The 26,244-nt window shown below is 40.6% G+C and overlaps 1 protein-coding gene across 1 annotated transcript in view; it reads left to right on the top strand.

Annotated features, from left to right (window-relative positions):
- PAPSS1 (3'-phosphoadenosine 5'-phosphosulfate synthase 1) overlaps positions 1-26,244 on the top strand; it is a 135,151-nt gene that overhangs the window by 51,075 nt on the left and 57,832 nt on the right. The window contains exons 8-9 of the mRNA XM_004476198.5: positions 376-581; positions 11,281-11,416. Coding sequence (XP_004476255.2) covers positions 376-581; positions 11,281-11,416 — 342 coding nt within the window. The remainder of the gene's footprint in view (positions 1-375; positions 582-11,280; positions 11,417-26,244) is intronic.

Consider the following 26,244-nt stretch of genomic DNA (forward strand, 5'->3'; position numbering starts at 1 on the left):
GTGTTCAGTATATTTTTGGTAATGTTAGGCATTACTAGCTGATACTTCCTTTTGAAATAATTTCTTTCATGTCTGTGGTTCCATATTTTCTCCCAGAAGACAGTTTCATGAATGTTGTAAGAAGTATTGCTATATATAGAGCAAATTCTGTTGATTCCCTCTGTTTTTTAAGCTATTCGTGTTGTTGCTCATTCTCTCTCTCTGAAGTTGTAGCTACTTCTCTCTCCTGATTTTCTGAATCAGGTGCCAATTGAATGCTGTCACTGGAACCCATAGATGTTTTATTATTGAAGACTGTCCACCAAAGTGAAAGGTGGTTTTAAGGTCTGTTGAGTAATCCAAGCTGTGTGTTTTATCTTTTTTTGTGCCCTACAGGGGGTGTCATTAACTTGTCAGTACCTATAGTTCTGACAGCTACCCAAGAAGATAAAGAGAAACTGGATGGCTGTACAGCATTTGCTCTGATGTATGAGGGCCACCGTGTCGCTATTCTTCGTAATCCAGAGTTTTTTGAGCACAGGAAAGAAGAACGCTGTGCCAGGCAGTGGGGAACCACGTGCAAGAACCACCCCTACATCAAGGTCCTGAATAAACCTTGTTTTATCTGGTTTTGCCAGTAATTTTTGTGCTGCAATATGGGCATTTCCTACATATTGACTGTTCTATTGGAATTCTTAATATTTTACAAAATGCATGGTCTTGTCATTTTGGTCCAGATAGATATGAATAAATAGAAATGATAAAATGAATATTTTATAAACATCTGCTGTACAGCAGGCACTGAGTTAGCTGAGAGTATAGGGCTGGTGGACATGATGGCACAGTCTTTATACTCTTGGAGCTTATGGTCTTGTGGTTGTGGGAACAGACATCAATCATGTAATTACAAGTAGCAAGTAGCATGTGAATGAGGGTGCTATGGGATCCCAAGACAGGATGGTTTAATCTAGTGTGGCCTTTTAATTTAACAGTGTGTTTCCCACATGAAAGCAGTGAAATATAACTAGTCTCCCCAAAGTGCCTCATTTATTTTATACATTGCATATGGAATATTACTGAAGTCAAATTTCTCTCAGTTAAGTGTTTGAAAGTAAACTTTGAACTTTAAAAGAGCCAATTTAAGTGAAATGTTACCTATCTTTATCAAGAAAATTTCTATAACATATCTCTTTACATCATGCTAAATCTTGTTTTCTTATCTTATGGAGGACAAAAAGATACTTTTTTTAATGGGGAGATATCTTGTCTTAGAAAATAGGAGGTTGAACTAGTGATGGTGTCAGACATTCCTTCCGCATTAAGATTCTATGGTTACTAATAACATTTTATAGTTCACAAAACATGCTTATGAAAATTCTTAACATAGAAAACCTGTATGATGAATGGCATTTCATTTTACAGATGAAGAAATTGAGACTTATAGAGGGTAAATTTTTGGCTGAACTTAGGCAGCTAAGAGGTGGGATGAAGGCCTGATTTGAACACTAGACTTTGGGATTAAAAGCTGTTGCCTTTTTATTACTCTCTAATCTATAGCTGAATGTAGTTATTGGTATACATAGAGCTTCACATGGTTTGTAACAAGAACCAGTAGAGCAGGGGTTCTTAACAAGGGTCTTTGAGCTTGAATTGAAATTCAAAAAAATCATTATTCTTGTGGGGATGTGTTGGTATGGGTATGATATATTTATTAAATAATACACAGTATAGTATGGACTTAGTAAGGGGTTTGTGGTTTTCACCTGACTGGCAAAGGGATCTGTGGAACAAAAAAGATTAAGAACACTTGCAGTAGAGTTTTTCCTGTATGAACTCAGTGGAGGAAGACATTCATTTTTCAATCAACAAATATGAGTGCTTTTAATATTATATATAATTTTTGTTTATAGTGATCTGTGAGACTTTTTTTTTAAAAGATTTATTTCTCTCCACCCCATTGTTGTTTGTATTCGCTGTCAGTTTTATGTGTGCTTGTCTTCCTTTAGGAGACATTGGAAACCGAACTGGGGGCCTCCCATGTGGGAAGGAGGCACCTAATCGCTCGAGCCACCTCTGCTCTGTGCTTTGTTGTGTAGCTCATTATGTTTTCCTCCTTGTGTCTCTTGTTGCACCAGCTTGTCGCATCAGCTTGCTGTCTTGCTTGTCTTCTTTAGGAGGCACTGGGAACTGAACCCGGGACCTCCCATGTGGTAGGCGGAAGCTCAATTGCTTGAGCCACATCTGCTCCTTATAAGACTTATTCAGGAAGAGAGAGGGGGCAAGATGGCGGCTGAGTGAACATCCCTGTTAGGGTCTTCTGCAGGGAATCGGCTGGGCGGCGTTGGAGACTCTTTGGGACCGGATTGTTTGGGGATTTTTGCTGGTCCGGAGGTGTCTGGACATCGATTTGGAGGAAAGGTAACAGAGAGGATCCGTCTGTGAAATACACACGGAGATCCCAGCTACCTGTAGAGGATTCCCTCCTTGGGTAGGCAGAGACGAGGCATCTAGCCCCGCTCGGTGGGGCTGAGCCAGGCCGGGCCGCAGCGGCGGACGCCGGAGCCGGGCCGGGTTGCGCCGGCGGCGAGCGGGGCCGGGCGGGGCCGGTTCAGGCCGCGGCGGCGGGTGGCGGACGCTGGAGCCGGGCCTGGGCCGTTGTAGCGAGCGGAGCCGGGCGTAGCCGGGCCGGGCCGCGGCGGCGTACGGAGCCGGGCAGGGCCGGTCCAGGACGCGGCGGCGAGAGGCGGACGCCGGAGCCGGGCCGGGCCGCAGTAGCGAGCGGAGCCGGGCGTAGCCGGGCCGGGCTGCGGCGGCGTACGGAGCCGGGCGGGGCCGGTGTAGGCCGCGGCGGTGAGAGGCGGACGCCGGAGCTGGGCTGGGCCGCTGTAGCGAGCGGAGCTAGGCGGAGCCGGGTCAGGCCGCGGCGGAGTACGGAGCCGGGCGGGGCCGGTGCAGGCCGCGGCGGCGGGAGGTGGACGCGGGAGCCGGCTGGGCCGCTGTAGCGAGCGGAGCCGGGCAGAGCCAGGCCAGGCCGCGGCAGCGTAAGGAGCCGGGCAGAGCCGGTCCAGGCCTCCGCGGCGGGCAGCGGCGGGCGGAGCCGGGCCTGCGGAGGGGTTTCAGTTCTTTGTTTTGTTTTGTTTTTTTTTAAATTTATTTTAAATTTTTTTTTTTTTTTTTTTGGAGCATCTGCAGTACTGGGGAGTTCATGGGCCCTGGGCGGCCTATTGGGGGTTTGTGGGAAGGGAGGTGCTTGCAGACCCATTTGGGCAGACAGACGGGGGGTTTTAGGGCAAAGCGGGGGGAAGTTGTTGTTTTAGATAGTGTTGCAATTGTGACACGTGTATACCTGTATCTCTCTTCCCCCTATCCGTTCCCCACCGTTTGCCCATCCTCTTTTTCTTTCTTCCTTTCTTCTTGTCTTTCTTTTTTTCTTTATTATAATTAGTTTTTTTGTTTTTCGGTTTTCTCTTTCCCTCTTGTCCCTCATCTTCCACTTATTTTATTTTAATTCAAGTATACAATAGGTGCTACAGGGAACACCTCACATTTGCTGGGGTTTTCCCATCCTCCACTGTCTCATTTCTGTGTGAACTGATTTAGGCTACCTACACTATCCCCCTTCCCCTGCATCTTGATATCCACTATCATCTACTGTCTCTCCTACATTCCACCCCCCACCTCCCGTTCTTTGATCCACAAAGTGTCTAACTCTTAATTTCTAATACCTTTGTTCTGTTTTCTGTCTGTTATCCACTCTTGAAACTATTACATTTCTTTTCTTTTTCCCTCTCTCATGAAAACAATAGCTTTGTAGTTCATACCATATTCCTCCCATATTCAGTCATCTACTTCATAAAAGATACTCTACCTACAGCTATAACTCTATACAATCTACACAAATCTAACCTCCATCCTCCCAGATCTCATATTCTTGCTTTGTTAACATACATCACCAATACTACTTTACACTTTTCCCTTGCTTACACAATTGCCTTTCCCCAACACTAATACTTTCCTCTAAAGTGAGCTTAACCAACAACAAGTAACTAGAATAAGAAGAAAAAAGTGACAAAGAGAAGATATAACACCTATGCAAAAATAACAACTAATTAACCTCCAAGAGCAGACAAAGAAGCTAAGGAACTGATTAAATTCGTCAAAATAAAGAGATGACCAGAAAGCAACAAAAATCTACAAACCAAACCAATAACCAGGAAAACATGGCTGAATCCAATCAACAAACCAATAATCACGAAGGGGAGCAAAACTTGGCACAAGCAATGAAAGATCTCAGAACATTTATCACCGACAAATTTGATGCAGTAATGAAAGAGGTTAACAACATGAAGACATCACTTGGAGGGGAAATTGCAGACATACGCAAAAACATAACAGATATGATGGGAATGAACACCACAGTTCAAGAAATCAAAAATACACTTGCAGCAAATATCAGCAGACTAGAAGAGACAGAGCAGAGAATTAGTGATGTGGAAGACAGTACATCAGAAATCAAACAGATAGTAGAAGGGTCAATAAGAAGATAGAAAAAATCCAGTTAGGATTTAGGGACCTGAATGACAATGCAAAACGCTCAAACATACGTATTATAGGCATTCCAGAAGGTGAAGAGAAGGGAAAGGGGTCAGAAGGAGTGTTGCAGGAAATAATGGCTGAAAACTTCCCAAATCTACTGAAAGAGACAGATGTACATATCCAAGAAGCACAGCGCACTCCACAAGTCATAAACCCCAACAGGCCCACCCCAAGACATATACTTGTCAAATTATCCAATGCTCAAGACAAAGAGAAAATCCTAAAAGCAGCAAGAGAAAAGAAAACCATCACATACAAGGGAAGCTCAATTAGATTAAGTGCTGATTTCTCTTCTGAAACCATGGAGGCAAGAAGACAGTGGTATGATATAGTCAAGGTACTAAAGGAAAAAAACTTCCAACCAAGAATACTCTATCCAGCTAAACTAGCATTCAAACATGATGGAGAGTTCAAAATATTCACAGACAAACAGAAACTGAAAGAGTATACCAACAAGAAACCTCCCCTTCAAGAAATTCTAAAGGGAGTTCTGCAGGAAGAAAGGAAAAAACAGGAAAGGCAAAGTTGGAGGAGAGTATAAGACCAACAACAACAAAAAAAAGACAAAAAAAAATATACAAACAAAATATGACAAACACAAATCCAATCAAAATATGGCTAACACAAATAATTCCTTGATAGTAATAACACTGAATGTCAACGGATTAAACTCACCTATCAAAAGATTCAGACTGGGACATTGGATAAGGAAATACGACCCATCCATATGCTGTCTACAAGAGACACATCTTAGACCCAGAGACGCATGGAGATTGAAAGTGAATGGCTGGAAAACAATCATACAAGCTAACAATAACCAAAAAAAGGCAGGAGTAGCTATATTAATATCAGACAAAATAGACTTTAAATGTGAAACAATTGTGAGAGACAAAGAAGGATACTACATTTTAGTGAAAGGGAAAATCTGTCAAGAAGATCGAACAATCATAAATATCTATGCCCCTAACAAGGGTGCCTCTAAATACGTCAGGCAAACGCTGGAAAAACTAAGTGAAAGAATAGATACATCTACAATTATAGTGGGGGATTTTAATACACCACTATCAACTCTGGACAGAACATCTCAAAAGAGAATCACCAAAGAAACAAAACATCTGAATAGTATATTAGAGGAGCTCGATCTAATAGACATATATAGATCGCTACACCCAAACACAGCAGGATATACATTTTTCTCAAGCGCACATGGATCATTCTCCAAGATAGATCATATGCTAGGCCACAAAGAAAGGCTGAACGAATTCAGAAAGATTGAAATCATACAAAACATTATCTCTGACCACAGTGGAGTCAAGCTGGAGATTTGCAAGGGACAGAAGCCCAGATTTCACACCACGATTTGGAAATTAAACAGCACACTCTTAGAAAAACAGTGGGTCAAAGAGGAAATCTCAAAAGAAATCAATGACTACCTTGAAACAAATGATAATGATAACACAACATACCAAAATTTATGGGATACAGCAAAAGCAGTACTGAGAGGGAAGTTTATAGCCATAAATTCATATATCAAAAAAGAAGAAAGAGCAAAAATTGAAGAACTAACTGCACATTTGAAGGAATTAGAAAAACAACAACAAAGTAACCCAACAGGAAGAAGAAGGAAGGAAATAACAAAGATAAGAGCAGAACTAAATGAAATAGAAAATAAGAAAGCACTTGAACAGATAAACAAGACCAAGAGCTGGTTTTTTGAGAAGATCAACAAAATTGACAAACCTTTAGCAACACTAACAAAGAAAAAAAGAGAGAAGATGCAAATACACAAAATAAGAAATGAGAAAGGCGATATCACCACTGACCCCACAGAAATAAAGACTATCGTAAGAGGATATTTTGAAAAACTATATTCCAACAAAAATGACAATCTAGAGGAAATGGACAAATTCCTAGAAACACATAAGCAGCCCATATTGACAAAAGAAGAAATTGATGATCTTAACAAACCAATCACAAGCAGAGAGATAGAATCAGTTATTAAAAATCTCCCAACTAAGAAGAGCCCAGAGCCAGATGGCTTCACAGGTGAATTCTACAAAACATTCCGGAAAGAACTGACACCAATCCTGCTGAAACTATTCCAAAACATCGAAACAGAAAGAACATTACCCAACTCCTTCTATGATGCCAACATTACCCTAGTACCAAAGCCAAACAAAGACATCACAAGAAAGGAAAATTACAGACCAATTTCTCTAATGAACCTAGACGCAAAAATACTTAACAAAATACTTGCTAATCGTATTCAACAACACATTAAACGTATTATACACCACGACCAAGCGGGATTCATCCCAGGTATGCAAGGATGGTTCAACATAAGAAAATCAATCAACGTAATACACCATATAAACAGATTGAAGGAAAAAAATCACATGATTGTATCTATTGATGCAGAAAAAGCATTTGACAAAATACAGCACCCTTTCTTGATAAAAACACTCCAAAAGATTGGAATACAAGGGAATTTTTTGAACATGATAAAGAGTATATATGAAAAACCTAAAGCCAATATTGTTTACAATGGAGAAATCCTAGACTCCTTCCCTCTAAACTCAGGAACAAGACAAGGATGCCCACTGTCTCCGCTCCTATTTAACATTGTCTTAGAAGTACTTGCTCGAGCACTGAGGCAAGAACCAGAAATAAAAGGCATTCAAATTGGAAAGGAAGAAGTCAAAATTTCATTATTTGCAGATGACATGATCCTATACATAGAAAACCCTGAGAGATCTACAACGAAGATTCTAGAACTCATAAATGAGTTTAGTAAAGTCGCAGGGTATAAGATCAATGTGCAAAAATCAGTAGCATTTCTGTACAACAATAATGAGCAAGATCAGGAGGAAATCAAGAAACAAATACCATTCACAATAGTAAATAAAAAAATCAAATACTTAGGAATAAATTTAACTAAAGAGGTAAAGAACTTATACACCGAGAACTATACAAGATTGTTCAAGGAAATCAAAGAAGACCTAAATAAATGGAAGACTATTCCTTGTTCATGGATAGGAAGACTGAACATTATTAAGATGTGTCTATCCTACCAAAACTGATATACACATTCAATGCAATCCCAATAAAAATCAACGCAGCTTCTTTAAGGAACTAGAAAAACTAACTATGAAATTTGTTTGGAAAGGAAAGAGACCCCGAATAGCCAAAGACATACTGAAAAAGAAAAACGAAATTGGAGGAATCACACTACCTGACTTCAAAACATACTGTAAAGCTACGGTGGTGAAAACAGCATGGTATTGGCATAAGGAGAGACACATAGACCAATGGAATCGAATTGAAAACTCTGATATAGAACCTCATATATACAACCACATAATATTCGATAAAGCCACCAAACCCTCTCAACTGGGAGAGAGTGGCCTATTCAACAAATGGTGTCTGGAGAACTGGATAGCCATATGTAGAAGAATGAAAGAGGATTACCATCTCACACCTTATACAAAGATCAACTCAAGATGGATCAAAGACCTAAATATAAGAGCCAAGACCATAAAAACCTTAGAAAGCAGTGTAGGGAAACATCTACAGGACCTTGTAATAGGAAATGGATTTATGAATATCTCACCAAAAGCATGAGCAGCAAAAGAACTAATAGATAAATGGGACTTCCTCAAAATTAAAGCCTTCTGCACCTCAAAGGAGTTTGTCAAGAAAGTAAAAAGGGAGCCCACACAGTGGGAGAAAATATTTGGCAATCATATATCTGATAAGAAACTTATAACTTGCATATATAAAGAACTCCTATATCTTGAAAATAAAAAGATAAACAACCCATTTAAAAAATGGGAAAAAGACTTAAACAGACACTTCTCCGAAGAAGAAATACAAATGGCAAGAAAGCACATGAAAAAATGTTCCAAATCTCTAGCTATCAGGGAAATGCAAATCAAAACTACAATGAGATACCATCTTACACCCATAAGATTGGCAGCTATGAAAAAAACAGAAGAATACAAGTGCTGGAGAGGATGTGAAGGAAGGGGAACACTCATCCACTGCTGGTGGGAATGCAGAAGGATCCAACCATTCTGGAGGACAGTATGGCGGTTTCTCAAAATACTAGCCATAGATTTGCCATATGACCCAGCAATACCACTGCTGGGTATATACCCAGCAGAACTGAAAACAAGGACACAAACCGATATATGTACACCAATGTTCATAGCAGCATTGTTCACTATTGCCAAAAGTTGGAATCAACCCAAATGCCCATCAACAGATGAGTGGATCAATAAAATGTGGTATATACACACAATGGAATACTACTCGGCTGTAAGAACAAACACACTACAAACACATGTGATAACATGGATGAATCTTGAGAACCTTATGTTGAGTGAAGCAACCCAGACATTGAAGGACAAATACTACATGACCTCAATGATATGAAATAAACAAGCTGCCCTAGATAGCAAGAGACTGAACGATAGGCTTACAGGAAATCGGAGAGTGGAGGAAGGATATGAACCGATGTCTGCAGGGGTGGAATTTAAGACGAGATGGTGCTAAGATGGAGTTGAAGAAGGACAACCACCACACCATGGAGCCTAGAGTGATTACAACTGAAAATGGGAGGATTGCATCCAGCATCCATGTGGAATCTGAGCCTCCTCTTGACATAGAGGTGCAATGGACACAACCAATCCAATGTCCACATAGAAGAGGTGGCATTGGATTGGGAAAAGTGGACATGGTGGACGATGGGTATGGGGAAAGGCAGGAAGAGATGAGAGGTGGAGGCGTCTTTGGGACATGGAGCTGCCCTGGATGGTGCTTCAGAGGTAATCACTGGACATTGTAAATCCTCACAGGGCCCACTGGATGGAATGGAGGAGAGTATGGGCCATGATGTGAACCATTGTCTATGAGGTGCAGAGGTGCCCAAAGATGTACTTACCAAATCCAATGGATGTGTCATGATGATGGGAACGAGTGTTGTTGGGGGGGGGAGAGGGGGCGTGGGGGGGTGGGGTTGAATGGGACCTCACATATATATTTTTAATGTAATATTATTACAAAGTCAATAAAAAAAAAATTTCCTAAAAAAAAAAAAAAAAAAGACTTATTCAAATAGTTAGTACCTGGGAAGAATCCTTGAAGAGCTGGTAGGATTTGGATTGGGGGGTGGGAGTGGGGACATAACATTTCAAGTTTATAGAGCAGGAAGAGCAAACTCTTAGTGGGTTTAAGAATTAACTTGTCAAGTTGTAGAGAAGAGGTTGGGAAGATAGAGGGCTTAGTATTCTACCTTAACATGTTAATATTTTGTCCAGTCACAGTAACAATTTACATGTAGTATTCTTTTTGCTTTTTAAACCACATTTCTGTTTTTCAGACATTATGGTGACCCTTGGAGGTAGACAAGGTTGTTTTCTTTATCCTGAAGCATCTTAGAGCAGGTTCAACTTGCTCAGAGTTGCAGAAGTACCAGAAAGAAGTCAGCACTGGGGTCCAGGCCTTTTGTGCTCTTTTTGCTACATTGCTCTGCCTGTTGTAAACCATGCTTCATGAGGAAAGGTGAAGTCCTTGGCAGGTTTGGAGTATGAGAGGGTCATGAACAGAGTGCTGCTTTAAGAAGCTTAGCCTGGTAGTCATATGCAGTATATCCATATTCCAGCTGCACTTCCACCAGTACTGTCCAAACTGTCCTTGTCTATAGCCCAGACTTTTTGCAGTCATCTTTGAGCTGGAATCCTGCTTCCTTTCATACCCATTACAATCCATATTCTCCAGAGCAGAGAGTATTCTAAAAATATCAATCTGAACATATCACTCCACTTTTAAAAACTCTCCAGTGGCTGCTCATTGCAATTAGAATAAAACCAAAGAGCCTTCACCTGACCCGCAGGACCTACCATCTGGCCTTGCTCTTCTTTCTGACTTTGTCTTTACTCTTTCCTTATACTCGCTATCTCTTGGATTGTACTCTTTGTAAAGAGTAAAGAAAGCTCTTTGTCTTTTTCTCTGTTGTATTCCCCAGTGCCTAGAACAATGCTGGCACTTACCACTAACAGTAAATATTGATTGAATGATTGGTTTTATGGATAGGACAGGTTTTCTAGTGAGAAAGACCAGGCAGAAGGCAATTGCATCAGTCTAGGTGCATTATTTGCAAGTAAACTAATGTTGTGGGGAAAAGGATGAGCTTGAGCTGCATAGTGAAAATGGACAGGTCCTAAAGGGCACTAGCTCTTCCTCCCAGATGCAGGGAAAGAGGTTGAGTGAAATTGTAAGGAAGCTGAGGTGGTATGGAGATCAGAAGGGATGAGGATTGTATCTAACTCAATCAGCATTACTTAATTGCTCAAAAGTGTGGGATTAGAGAACACAAAGGATGGTTTGAAACAGGGATGCAAATTATCTCTTAATCATCATGGAAAGGATGCTTTTGTTATTTATAAAGTCATAATTATTTCCATTGGTTTTGTTCATTTTTTCATAGGCAAATATAATAGTTGTTTCACAAACTTTTTGAGAAATTACCAACTATATTCTAAATCTAGAGCATCTCTAATCCCAATTCATAATAGACAATAGATTTACCATTGACCTCAAGATGGGAGTAGTTTACAACTATATTGAGTTTCTTTGAGAGAAAAATTCATATTTTGTTCTTGGTTTCTCATTTTAAAAAGGGATTTTCTTTTTCTTTTCCATTAGATGGTTATGGAACAAGGAGATTGGCTGATTGGAGGAGATCTGCAAGTCCTAGACCGAATTTATTGGAATGATGGTCTTGATCAATATCGTCTTACTCCTACTGAGCTAAAGCAGAAGTTTAAAGATATGAATGCTGGTAAGTATGAATGTAATCATCTAATATGTGACTACTTGGAGTGTCTGCTTGATGGGAAAGTTCCAGAAGATTTTTTTCCAATGTTTATTACTAAAACATAAAACAAAATGTTTGAGTAAAGATAAATGTAGAAATGGACTCTGTAAGGAAAGATAGTTTAACTGGCCTTAAGTCTGTCAGCCTTAACTTAAGGTAGTTTTGATTATATCTGAATGATTTTATCCATTATTGGTACACTGTATAGAAGATGGATTCTGAAAAAATTTACTGATATTTTATTTTTTTACTGTAAAACCTGTGAAATATGAATACAACTATGGAACATATATTGTTTGAATAGTTCGCGTATATCAACATGCTTTGTATTTTAGAATGTCTTATATGGCTGAAATGTTTCATGGCAGCAAGTAATGGGACAGCAGAACTGTATCATGTCACCATTCATTCAGCAAACATGTGTCATGCATCTTTTACGTGCCATTGTGCCAAATGCTGAGGATCCATAAATAACTAAGATAGGAACTCATGGTTTGGAAGAGAGAGACCTTAAATCACAGGAAAAAATAATTAGAATAAGTTGATAATGTTTTTAAATTTCTGGGTTAAGATAAAATGAAGTAGTCAGCAGAGGGAGTCAGCAGATGCCTGTCTTTTGTATTTATAAGTTGTCTTCGTTTGCCAGGCAGCTGTGACAAATACCATACAGTGGTTTGACTTAACAACAGGAATTTGTTGGCTCATGGTTTGGCAGGCTATAAGTCCAAATTCAAAGCATCAGGAGGGCCATGCTTTCTCCCCGAAGTCTGTACAGTTCTGGTGCTGACTTGCTGCAATTCTTGGGGTTCCTCAGCTTGTATTTTGCCTACCATCTCATGGCAGTTTCTGCTGATTTCTGGCTGCTTCCCATTCTTCCTATGTTGGCTTCTCTGCTTGACTGTCTCAGAATTTCTTCTGCTTATAAAGGACTTAGTTTACAGATAACATCCACACTGATTCAGTCGAGCCATGCCTTAACTAAAAATATCTTCAAAAGGTCCTATTTATAAATGGGGTCACACCCACAGGATACAGATTAAGGTTAAGAACATGGCTTTGAGGTAGTACATAGTTGAATTTACCACGTTAGTCTAGGATAACAGTTTTGTATCACACTGCAAAAATGATTAGGTGGGATAGGGCTGAGAAGGTCAGGGGACTATGGTAGCCTCTTTGGGAAATAGCTGGCCACCAAAGCATACTTGTTAACTCATAGTTTCCCTTCCCAAATGACTATAGAACATTTGGGAAAAGGCACCAAGTTGATCAGTTGTGCTCAGCTCTGTGAACTCCAGGTCCTGGTAGTAATTCAGAGTCTATACGCAAACAGTTCCTATGCTGTTTCACCTGGTAGTTATGTAGTTATAGGGAAATTATTTTCCCACTCTAAATAAAGCTCAGTTCCCTCAGTTATAAAACAAGAACAGTGATGGTACCTAACACATAGGATTTTATTTTAAGACATTAAATAATACGAGTAAAGCACTTTAAACAGTGCCTGGCATGTAGTAAGGGATCAATAAATAGTTTATGTTTTAGGGAGTCATAATTTCTGTTATGAGTTAGAAGGTAGTCTGCTTATCTTTGTGTGAAGGTTAGTGAAGATCTGTTTATTTCTAAACTCTGCTCTTTGCTGATATTTCAAGTGAAAAATGCTTAATGGGTCTGGAACTGGAGAGCTTAGAAGGGCCACACACTCTTCAGTGCTCTCCAATTCTCACCCAACCAGCATCATTCATTCATATTTCTTGCTTGGCCCTTTTATGGTATTTCGGTGTAGAACCCTTGTTCTGAATTTTACTGCTGTTTCCCAAATTTGAAGCAAATATTTGGCTTAATCGACTTGTACAGAAAATTCTCTGAGAAGTATACTTAGAAACATTCATGATTCCTTGTACAACAGCTCATTACCTTCTTATTTCTTGCAAATATATTTTAGGTGTACTCATAGGGGAATGAATCATGATTGATATAAGTCAATAGTGGAACCCCAATTTCATTCTTTTTGTCAGTGAATGATTTAAGGGTCACTATGTAAGTCACTTTCTGCTACTGAAATGAAAGGTAACTACCAAGGCTTTCATTTAGCAGGACTTTCCTTTCTAATCAGAAACTGGCTTATGACAAAAAGTGGGGAAAGAAGGTCATCTTTCTCCAGGCTTCTCTCCCTTCCTGCTTTGGATGTTGTCATGTGAAGATGTAATGCTTGGAGATCCTGCAGCCATTTTGTATTCCTAAGAATCACAGACATGCTAATCTATGTCCTGATAATGTTGAGTTTCTAGTTAAACTCTGGAGTCATCTATCTCCAGATTTCTTATTCAAGAGATGATACATGTTTAAATGGTTTAAGACACTTAGAGTTGGGTGTCAGCCAGAAGCATCTGATAGTTCTCTTAATTCTGGTCAGCAGGAACATGTTTAACGAGGTATTTGCTGAGATCACCTTTTTTTATTTTAATTTTTTTTGTTGAAACTAATTCATATCAAGAATTGATGCTAGTAAATTAATTGTTGGCACTGTTGAGGGTTCTTATCAAGGGATTATTTCATAGTTGGAGACTTTAATATTACATCTGTTTCAAATACGCTCTTCTTTGAAAGCCAAACATTCTAAGTCATTTGGAGAATCTGTTGTATAATAAATTATTGCAATTTGTTTAAAGTAGCTGAGAGCCAGTTAACTACCTTACATCAGACTAACAAAGATCCTCTAAGTGTTGCTTTATTTACTTTTCCATTTTAGACTAAGGCAAATAAGCAGCAGACCAAGGTGTTATGCTTTGTAGTTCCATTCACTCATTTGGGATGCCAATAGCAAGTCTTCCATCTCTTGATGTGTATAGACATAGTTCAAGGGAAAGAAAACAGGGAATATTTATTTTTCCTTTTACCTAGAGTTTCTTTTACCTTCCTTTTACCCTTCCCTCATGTCAGAAGTAGTACTTTACCCCTTGCTAGCTATTGTTGTGTACAACAGTAACATAGCCAGTTTTGCTGGTCCTTAGACCATTCTTCAGCTAGAAGGCCTGGAAGGTCTTTAATACCAATATCAGTGACTGCAAACTGACACGTTTCCAGATGTCAGATTCTTTGAATCACTGAGGATTGAAAAATATCCTGGAAAAGAAGTATGCATTTCACGTAAGCCAATTAAGAGCCAGTTAGTGTTTACTATACACAGGGTATTGGTATCCTGTCTGCTTACAAAAGGAAAAATTGATATAATTTCTTTCAAATTAATACAGTGTCATATAAATCTGAGAAAGCTTTATAGAGTTGCTGAGTTACAAGTGGTTCAAACCCCGGGCCTCCTTGACCCATTAGCAGCTGGCCCATGCGCAGTGCTGATGCGCACAAAGAGTGCCGTGCCACGTAGGGGAGCCCCACGCGCAAGGAGTGAGCCCTGTAAGGAGAGCCGCCCATCGCGAAAGAAAGTGCAGCCTGCCCAGGAATGGCACTGCACACACGGAGAGCTGATACAACAAGTTGACAGCAACAAAAAGACACAGATGAGAAACGGACTTGGCCCAGTGGTTAGGGCGTCCGTCTACCACATGGGAGGTCCGCGGTTCAAACCCTGGACCTCCTTGACCCGTGTGGAGCTGGCCCATGCGCAGTGCTGATACCCGCAAGGAGTGCCCTGCCACGCAGGGGTGTCCCACGCGCAAGAAGTGAGCCCCGTAAGGAGAGCCGCCCAGCGCGAGAGAAAGTGCAGCCTGCCCAGGAATGGTGCCGCACACATGGAGAGCTGACACAGCAAGATGACGCAACAGAAAGAAACACAGATTCCCATGCCGCTGACAACAGAAGCGGACAAAGAAGACGCAATGAATAGACACAGAGAACAGACAACTGGGGTTGGGGGGGAGGGGAAATAAATAAATAAATAAATCTTAAAAAAACACACAAAAAGCAAAAAAAGACACAGATTCCCCTGCCACTGACAACAACAGAAGTGGATAGAAGAACATGCAGCAAAGAGGCACAGAGAACAGACAAGTGGGGCGGGGGGAGGGGAGAGATATAAATAAATAAATAAATCTTTAAACAAAAAAAAGGAAGAAGCCAGGTAAGTTGGAACTGTGGTGGAGGTGCTCCTGGGCAGAAGCTAGTTGTAGGGGGATGTGAACATGACCAGAATCATAGTGCTGAAGCAGGATGCTGTTGGGGGAAGGACTCCCCCAAACTTTTTCTCTCTTCACCCTGTGATTGCTGCTTATGTCTCTCTTCAGGGAGCTAGGAGTCAGCTCACCTATACCTCCTTCTCCATGTACAGGACTGGGCTGGCATCAGATGAGGGTGGCGAGGGCAGTGGAGAATAACCAGTACCAAGTACAGCTGGCAAAAAGCTTTACATTCAATATCACTTTTTTACTTTAATTTTTTTTTTTTTTTTTAGTAGTTAAGATTTTTTTTTTAATTGACTTTGTAATAATATTACATTAAAAATATATATATATGTGAGGTCCCATTCAACCCCCCCCCCCCTCCCCCCCCCCCAACAACACTCGTTCCCATCATCATGACACATCCATTGGATTTGGTAAGTACATCTTTGGGCACCTCTGCACCTCATAGACAATGGTCCACATCATGGCCCATACTCTCCTCCATTCCATCCAGTGGGCCCTGTGAGGATTTACAATGTCCGGTGATTACCTCTGAGGCACCATCCAGGGCAGCTCCATGTCCCAAAGACGCCTCCACCTCTCATCTCTTCCTGCCTTTCCCCATACCCATCGTCCACCATGTCCACTTTTCCCAATCCAATGCCACCTCTTCTATGTGGACATTGGATTGGTTGTGTCCATTGCACCTCTATGTCAAGAGGAGGCTCAGATTCCACATGGATGCTGGATGCAATCCTCCCATTTTCAGTTGTAATCACTCTAGGCTCAATGGTGTGGTGATTGTCCTTCTTCAACTCCATCTTAGCTGAGTGTGGTAAGTCCAATAAATCAGATTGTAGGTGCTGGAGTCTGTTGAGGCTCAGGACCTGGCTATCACATTGTCAGTCCAGATATTCAAATCCCCTAAATATATCTTAAACCCCAACATTAACTGCACCTCCAGCACATTAGCATGAAAGTCTTATGAAGGGAGATCTCATCTGAGTCCAGATTCATCACACATAAACACCATTTCCAAAGAGGGGCCATCTGCCCTGGTAGTTAACCCCATCGGCCATGACCATAACTCTCATGGGTCTCTTTAGCCTTCAAAGGAACCAATATCTGGGGGTTGTATCTGCTTTATCTGTCTCTCTGACTCTGCTCAGTTGTGCATGAGGGCAATCCTTCTGCCAGCCTCCAGACTCTTTTTTAGAAACTCGTAGCCATATAAACTCATTTCTCCTTTCCATTTCCCCCTTACTTTAGGTCAAACAGCATTTTAAAGTCATGTTATTTTATGTAGACATGGATATTCTGCTGATCCGCATTGAACCTTCCGTATAAGGTCCTTTTCCAGTTGCATCATCAGTTGGTAGTTGATAGTGGTCCCTCGTTGCCAGGGAGGCTCATCCCCGGGTGTCATGTCCCACGCTGGAGGGAAGGCATTGCATTTACATGCTGAGTTTGGCTTCGAGACTGGCCACATTTGAGTAACATGAAGGCTGACAGGAGGAAATTCCCAGGCACAATGTTGCTCTAGGCCTTGTTCTTATTTTAGGTTTATCAGCTCACAAGCATAGTCATTAGCATCAGGGGCTCACTGTTGAACCCTCACTCCCTCCCGGTCCCCGCCGCTGTACCTGGGAGACTGTCGCTGCTCCCCTAGGGACCACGACAGAGCACCACTGGCCAGGAACCCAGTACCCCCCCTGCCGTGGTTTTTAATTGTTGCCACTATGAGTATATCCAATCATTACCACGCACCCTGGACATATGTTCTGTACAGCTCCCTGTCAGCCATATATCACCTGTCATTGGTATCCCATACCAGTATCCCTCCATTGCCATTGTTGAAACACTCTGTGATCCAGAACTCCCCGTAATTTGAAGCCCAATATAATGTCATGGTCCCTTAGTAGGGAATGGCATATAGCGATGGGTTTAAAGGATAGATAAAGAACTTGGATAAAGTTAGATAAAGAACTTAGATAAAGAATGTTGATTTGAAAAAATTCCACATCCTATCCTTTTTTTTTTTTCCCCCCTAATTATTCAGCATTTCTTCACAGGAGTCCTAGACCACAGCAATGCATATATATAATATACAGCACTCCCACACATCCACCAGAAAACCTTTTCCCTTCCACAGTGATACTCTTACGCCCTATTCATATCATATTTACTTAAGGTGATGTACAGAGTCTGAGATATTAGCTTTCTAACAAGGTAACATCTGTGCTTACATTATGGTGCGTACTTTAGGATACACAGTTCTTTACATTTTTAGTTATCCTATGTTTTACATTATGATTTACATTATCAGTCTGTCATCTCCTATATGTTATGGTGTAATATTACATGTTTTATATCCATCCTTGTGTACTCTCAAGAAACTCCTCTCTTGCCCCCCATTTACTTTGGTTCCACACATTTAACGTCCATTTTCCCTTCCACCTTGGTGCCCACAGTGACAGCCCACCTCCGTTTCCTGAGGAGCCACTTCCAGAGATAGATGGAATAGTGTTCAGGGCCTAACTTGCTCAACTGCCCCAATGCCCTGGGAGCCACCCTTTCTCTCGAGGGATACAGTCCCTCTATTTGATGGCATTAGTCCTCCCCAGGATGTGGGTCCAGCCCCACTCTCACTACTTGGGATTCCACCCCATGGTGTCACCCACTCTGGCAGAATGAGCATTTAGACATTCCCCAGGAGCCCGTCCTGCATCAGACCCTCCCCTCCGAGCATTCTAAACAGGTAACCCTCTTTATTATATTTTGATATGATTTTCTCGGCATTTTACTCTCCACCACCTCCTGACCCTCTCCTGTGTTCATATGCTACCCCTCCCTCCCCCCACTTTTGGGCAACGTTACCCATCCGTCCCTCCCCAGCCACCCTCAAACCCATAAAGCCCCAACCAAAGGCAACCCCTTGCCCCCCTTTTATCTCTTCTTTGTGTTCATACTTACCACCGTCTTGTCTTAAATTCCACCCCTGCAGACATCGGCTCATATCCTTCCTCCACCCTCCGATTTCCTGTAAGCCTATCGTTCAGTCTCTTGCTATCTAGGGCAGCTTGTTTATTTCATATCATTGAGGTCATGTAGTATTTGTCCTTCAATGTCTGGGTTGCTTCACTCAACATAAGGTTCTCAAGATTCATCCATGTTATCACATGTGTTTGTAGTGTGTTTGTTCTTACAGCCGAGTAGTATTCCATTGTGTGTATATACCACATTTTATTGATCCACTCATCTGTTGATGGGCATTTGGGTTGATTCCAACTTTTGGCAATAGTGAACAATGCTGCTATGAACATTGGTGTACATATATCGGTTTGTGTCCTTGTTTTCAGTTCTGCTGGGTATATACCCAGCAGTGGTATTGCTGGGTCATATGGCAAATCTATGGCTAGTATTTTGAGAAACCGCCATACTGTCCTCCAGAATGGTTGGATCCTTCTGCATTCCCACCAGCAGTGGATGAGTGTTCCCCTTCCTTCACATCCTCTCCAGCACTTGTATTCTTCTGTTTTTTTCATAGCTGCCAATCGTATGGGTGTAAGATGGTATCTCATTGTAGTTTTGATTTGCATTTCCCTGATAGCTAGAGATTTGGAACATTTTTTCATGTGCTTTCTTGCCATTTGTATTTCTTCTTCGGAGAAGTGTCTGTTTAAGTCTTTTTCCCATTTTTTTAAATGGGTTGTTTATCTTTTTATTTTCAAGATATAGGAGTTCTTTATATATGCAAGTTATAAGTTTCTTATCAGATATATGATTGCCAAATATTTTCTCCCACTGTGTGGGCTCCCTTTTTACTTTCTTCACAAACTCCTTTGAGGTGCAGAAGGCTTTAATTTTGAGGAAGTCCCATTTATCTATTAGTTCTTTTGCTGCTCGTGCTTTTGGTGAGATATTCATAAATCCATTTCCTATTACAAGGTCCTGTAGATGTTTCCCTACACTGCTTTCTAAGGTTTTTATGGTCTTGGCTCTTATATTTAGGTCTTTGATCCATCTTGAGTTGATCTTTGTATAAGGTGTGAGATGGTAATCCTCTTTCATTCTTCTACATATGGCTATCCAGTTCTCCAGACACCATTTGTTGAATAGGCCACTCTCTCCCAGTTGAGAGGGTTTGGTGGCTTTATCGAATATTATGTGGCTGTATATGTGAGGTTCTATATCAGAGCTTTCAATTCGATTCCATTGGTCTATGTGTCTCTCCTTATGCCAATACCATGCTGTTTTCACCACCGTAGCTTTATAGTATGTTTGGAAGTCAGGTAGTGTGATTCCTCCAATTTCGTTTTTCTTTTTCAGTATGTCTTTGGCTATTCGGGGTCTCTTTCCTTTCCAAACAAATTTCATAGTTAGTTTTTCTAGTTCCTTAAAGAAGGCTGCGTTGATTTTTATTGGGATTGCATTGAATGTGTATATCAGTTTTGGTAGGATAGACACATCTTAATAATGTTCAGTCTTCCTATCCATGAACAAGGAATAGTCTTCCATTTATTTAGGTCTTCTTTGATTTCCTTGAACAATCTTGTATAGTTCTCGGTGTATAAGTTCTTTACCTCTTTAGTTAAATTTATTCCTAAGTATTTGATTTTTTTATTTACTATTGTGAATGGTATTTGTTTCTTGATTTCCTCCTGATCTTGCTCATTATTGTTGTACAGAAATGCTACTGATTTTTGCGCATTGATCTTATACCCTGCGACTTTACTAAACTCATTTATGAGTTCTAGAATCTTCGTTGTAGATCTCTCAGGGTTTTCTATGTATAGGATCATGTCATCTGCAAATAATGAAATTTTGACTTCTTCCTTTCCAATTTGAATGCCTTTTATTTCTGGTTCTTGCCTCAGTGCTCGTGCAAGTACTTCTAAGACAATGTTAAATAGGAGCGGAGACAGTGGGCATCCTTGTCTTGTTCCTGAGTTTAGGGGGAAGGAGTCTAGGATTTCTCCATTGTAAACAATATTGGCTTTAGGTTTTTCATATATACTCTTTATTATGTTCAAAAAATTCCCTTGTATTCCAATCTTTTGGAGTGTTTTTATCAAGAAAGGGTGCTGTATTTTGTCAAATGCTTTTTCTGCATCAATAGATATAATCATGTGATTTTTTTCCTTCAATCTGTTTATATGGTGTATTACGTTGATTGATTTTCTTATGTTGAACCATCCTTGCATACCTGGGATGAATCCCACTTGGTCGTGGTGTATAATACGTTTAATGTGTTGTTGAATACGATTAGCAAGTATTTTGTTAAGTATTTTTGCGTCTAGGTTCATTAGAGAAATTGGTCTGTAATTTTCCTTTCTTGTGATGTCTTTGTTTGGCTTTGGTACTAGGGTAATGTTGGCATCATAGAAGGAGTTGGGTAATGTTCTTTCTGTTTCGATGTTTTGGAATAGTTTCAGCAAGATTGGTGTCAGTTCTTTCCGGAATGTTTTGTAGAATTCACCTGTGAAGCCATCTGGCCCTGGGCTCTTCTTAGTTGGGAGATTTTTGATAACTGATTCTATCTCTCTGCTTGTGATTGGTTTGTTAAGATCATCAATTTCTTCTTTCGTCAATATGGGCTGCTTATGTGTTTCTAGGAATTTGTCCATTTCCTCTAGATTGTCATTTTTGTTGGAATATAGTTTTTCAAAATATCCTCTTACGATAGTCTTTATTTCTGTGGGGTCAGTGGTGATATCGCCTTTCTCATTTCTTATTTTGTGTATTTGCATCTTCTCTCTTTTTTTCTTTGTTAGTGTTGCTAAAGGTTTGTCAATTTTGTTGATCTTCTCAAAACCCAGCTCTTGGTCTTGTTTATCTGTTCAAGTGCTTTCTTATTTTCTATTTCATTTAGTTCTGCTCTTATCTTTGTTATTTCCTTCCTTCTTCTTCCTGTTGGGTTACTTTGTTGTTGTTTTTCTAATTCCTTCAAATGTGCAGTTAGTTCTTCAATTTTTGCTCTTTCTTCTTTTTTGATATATGAATTTATGGCTATAAACTTCCCTCTCAGTACTGCTTTTGCTGTATCCCATAAATTTTGGTATGTTGTGTTATCATTATCATTTGTTTCAAGGTAGTCTTTGATTTCTTTTAAGATTTCCTCTTTGACCCACTGTTTTTCTAAGAGTGTGCTGTTTAATTTCCAAATCGTGGTGTGAAATCTGGGCTTCTGTCCCTTGCAAATCTCCAGCTTGACTCCACTGTGGTCAGAGATAATGTTTTGTATGATTTCAATCTTTCTGAATTCGTTCAGCCTTTCTTTGTGGCCTAGCATATGATCTATCTTGGAGAATGATCCATGTGCGCTTGAGAAAAATGTATATCCTGCTGTGTTTGGGTGTAGCGATCTATATATGTCTATTAGATCGAGCTCCTCTAATATACTATTCAGATGTTTTGTTTCTTTGGTGATTCTCTTTTGAGATGTTCTGTCCAGAGTTGATAGTGGTGTATTAAAATCCCCCACTATAATTGTAGATGTATCTATTCTTTCACTTAGTTTTTCCAGCGTTTGCCTGACGTATTTAGAGGCACCCTTGTTAGGGGCATAGATATTTATGATTGTTCGATCTTCTTGACAGATTTTCCCTTTCACTAAAATGTAGTATCCTTCTTTGTCTCTCACAATTGTTTCACATTTAAAGTCTATTTTGTCTGATATTAATATAGCTACTCCTGCCTTTTTTTGGTTATTGTTAGCTTGTATGATTGTTTTCCAGCCATTCACTTTCAATCTCCATGCGTCTCTGGGTCTAAGATGTGTCTCTTGTAGACAGCATATGGATGGGTCGTATTTCCTTATCCAATGTCCCAGTCTGAATCTTTTGATAGGTGAGTTTAATCCGTTGACATTCAGTGTTATTACTATCAAGGAATTATTTGTGTTAGCCATATTTTGATTGGATTTGTGTTTGTCATATTTTGTTTGTTTATTTTTTTTGTCTTTTTTTTGTTGTTGTTGTTGGTCTTATACTCTCCTCCAACTTTGCCTTTCCTGTTTTTTCCTTTCTTCCTGCAGAACTCCCTTTAGAATTTCTTGAAGGGGAGGTTTCTTGTTGGTATACTCTTTCAGTTTCTGTTTGTCTGTGAATATTTTGAACTCTCCATCATGTTTGAATGCTAGTTTAGCTGGATAGAGTATTCTTGGTTGGAAGTTTTTTTCCTTTAGTACCTTGACTATATCATACCACTGTCTTCTTGCCTCCATGGTTTCAGAAGAGAAATCAGCACTTAATCTAATTGAGCTTCCCTTGTATGTGATGGTTTTCTTTTCTCTTGCTGCTTTTAGGATTTTCTCTTTGTCTTGAGCCTTGGATAATTTGATAAGTATATGTCTTGGGGTGGGCCTGTTGGGGTTTATGACTTGTGGAGTGCTCTGTGCTTCTTGGATATGTACCTCTGTCTCTTTCTGTAGGTTTGGGAAGTTTTCAGCCATTATTTCCTGCAACACTCCTTCTGACCCCTTTCCCTTCTCTTCACCTTCTGGAATGCCTATAATACGTATGTTTGAGCGTTTTGCATTGTCATTCAGGTCCCTAAATCCTAACTGGATTTTTTCTATCTTCTTATTGACCCTTCTACTATCTGTTTGATTTCTGATGTACTGTCTTCCACATCACTAATTCTCTGCTCTGTCTCTTCTAGTCTGCTGATATTTGCTGCAAGTGTATTTTTGATTTCTTGAACTGTGGTGTTCATTCCCATCATATCTGTTATGTTTTTGCGTATGTCTGCAATTTCCCCTCCAAGTGATGTCTTCATGTTGTTAACCTTTTTCATTACTGCATCAAATTTGTCGGTGATAAATGTTCTGAGTTCTTTCATTGCTTGTGCCAAGTTTTGCTCCCCTTCGTGATTATTGGTTTGTTGATTGGATTCAGTCATGTTTTCCTGGTTATTGGTTTGGTTTGTAGATTTTTGTTGCTTTCTGGTCATCTCTTTATTTTGACGAATTTAATCAGTTCCTTAGCTTCTTTGTCTGCTTTTGGAGGTTAATTAGTTGTTATTTTTGCATAGGTGTTATATCTTCTCTTTTTCACTTTTTTCTTCTTATTCTAGTTACTTGTTGTTGGTTAAGTTCACTTTAGAGGAAAGTGTTAGTGTTGGGGAAAGGCAATTGTGTAAGCAAGGGAAAAGTGTAGAGTAGTATTGGTAATGTATGTTAACAAAGCAAGAATATGAGATCTGGGAGGATGGAGGTTAGATTTATGTAGATTGTATAGAGTTATAGCTGTAGGTAGAGTACCTTTTATGAAGTAGATGACTGAATATGGGCGAAATATGGTATGAACTACAAAGCTATTGTTTTCATGAGAGAGGGAAAAAGAAAAGAAAGGTAATAGTTTCAAGAGTGGATAACAGACAGAAAACAGAACAAAGGTATTAGAAATTAAGAGTTAGACACTTTGTGGATCAAAGAACGGGAGGTAGGGGGTGGAATATAGGAGAGACAGTAGATGATAGTGGATATCAAGATGTAGGGGAAGGGGGATAGTGTAGGTATCCTAAATCAGTTCACACAGAAATGAGGCAGTGGAGGATGGGAAAACCCAGCAAATGTGAGGTGTTCCCTGTAGCACCTATTGTGTACTTGAATTAAAATAAAATAAGTGGAAGATGAGGGACAAGAGGGAAAGAGAAAACCGAGAAAGAAAAGAAAAAAAAAACTAATTATAATAAAGAAAAAAAGTAAGACAAGAAGAAAGGAAGAAAGAAAAAGAGGATGGGCAAACGGTGGGGAACAGATAGGGGGAAGAGAGATACAGGTATACACGTGTCACAATTGCAACACTATCTAAAACAACAACCAAAAAAACCCCCCAAATAACTGTATAAAAAAAAAAAAAAAAGGGACTTTGGGGGACACGCTAGGAGAAAAGACTAGGGGATAATGCAATATTACCAATCAGGGCGTCAAAAAGAGTAAAAAATAAGATAAAGTGAAAATAAAAACAAAACAATATGAGCCAATAAAGATAAAACGCAAACGTTAAGGTCCAGGGCACTCATGGACCCCAGGTAGACCCCAGGGCGTGATGGATTCAGGGGTGGAAAGTCTGAGACACTGAAGACTCAAGAGGTGTGAGTCTGGGGTGTGGACCGCCAGAGTCCAGGGGACCCAGACCTGGCAACCTCAAATCTGGTCCACAGAAAGCTTAGGAGACCCGCAGTGCAACACAGCCCTCAGGGATCCCCGTAGCTGGGTTCCAGCCCCGTGGGGGAAGCCAGATCCGCGAATTTTATATTGAATGTCTGATCCCTGAAATTCACCTACTCTTCAGGGTTTCAACCTTAGGACAGCTCCCTCCCTGTGCTCCCATGCAACGGCCACTTGAGGGCGCCTCTACACCACGGCCAGTTCAATGACCCAGATCCCAAGCCCCGCTGGGTGGGGTGGGCTTCAGCCGGAAACTCCGAAAACAGACTCTAAGATCTGAAATCTCAAACTTCGCAGAATATTCCCCAATCAGCTTCCAGACGTGTCCTCCTCCCTCACTGCACCCTACAACAGTCTCCCAATTGTGTCCCCTTATTGCCCCAAATCCAATTCCGTTGTAGATCGGCAGCCGGACCTGTGGGGATGGGGCTCCTGGAGGAAGCGAAACCCCCCCTGTCCGGCGACCAAATCGTCCCCCGCTTCACAACAAAGCACCGTCTGTCTCCCCAAATCGATCTGCAAAGGAGTCTTGTCCCAACAATCCCTCACCAGCCAGCCCAGTATTGGCGAATTTCTCAGCACCGCAAAGCCTTCAGAAAAAGGAAAAAAAAAACAAAAACCCCTGGCCGCCGTGGCTCCGGAGCTTCAGGAGCGCCCGCTACCGCGGCTCCGCCCACCCAAGGAGGGAACTTCCCGAGCCCAGCTGGGACCTCCATTTATATATTATAGACGTATCCTCTCTGTTACCTTCTCACCGAATTGACGTCCAGACGCCTTCCACCCAGCAAAAATCCCCGAAACAGCGCGGTCCCAAAGAGCCTTCAACGCTGCCCAGCCGCCCCCTGCAGAGACATTACCAGGGAAGCTCACGCAGCCACCATCTTGCCTCCTCCCCCCTTTTACTTTAATTTGAAAGCATTTCCGTCTTGAGAATGGATAAACAATTTCATTGCTGCCATACTTCAGGGTTTGAGACTACCAGTTTGTGAATAATTCTAATTAATTTGTCCGTATTTATTCAGGTGGCTTATTATTGATTCCTTGTTTTATCTCCTAAGTAGCTTAAGTAAAACAAAAGCTGATAATTTATGACAGTCTTAGGGGGAACATCTGGAAGATCAAACTCTTCACTTCCAATTAAAAAAAAAAGTCCACAAAAACAAGCATACACATTATAGAACATCCTCCCTAGCAGTTCTCTTATTTGACTTAATCAGTCTATATTGAATGAGGGAAAATCATAGCTGCCTGGTTTTAGAGCTTTAGAATAGATAAAGTGGCAGATAAAGCTTTGGTGGATGGGAAAAGGAGAATTATTAATTACTGCTATATGTAGGATAGTTTTACAGAGGAGTTGAAGGAATCAGGAAGATGTGATTCTGGGTTTAGTAGTTGGGATGTACACCAGGGCTCTTACTATGGGCTGGAGGGCAAATGTAGGGGGAAGGCTGTTAGGATTCAGGAGTACTTTCACGCTCGTCATCTCATTCACCCCTCCTAACAGC

This window comes from Dasypus novemcinctus, chromosome 1 (assembly GCF_030445035.2).
Source record: "Dasypus novemcinctus isolate mDasNov1 chromosome 1, mDasNov1.1.hap2, whole genome shotgun sequence".
Lineage (NCBI taxonomy): Eukaryota > Metazoa > Chordata > Mammalia > Cingulata > Dasypodidae > Dasypus > Dasypus novemcinctus.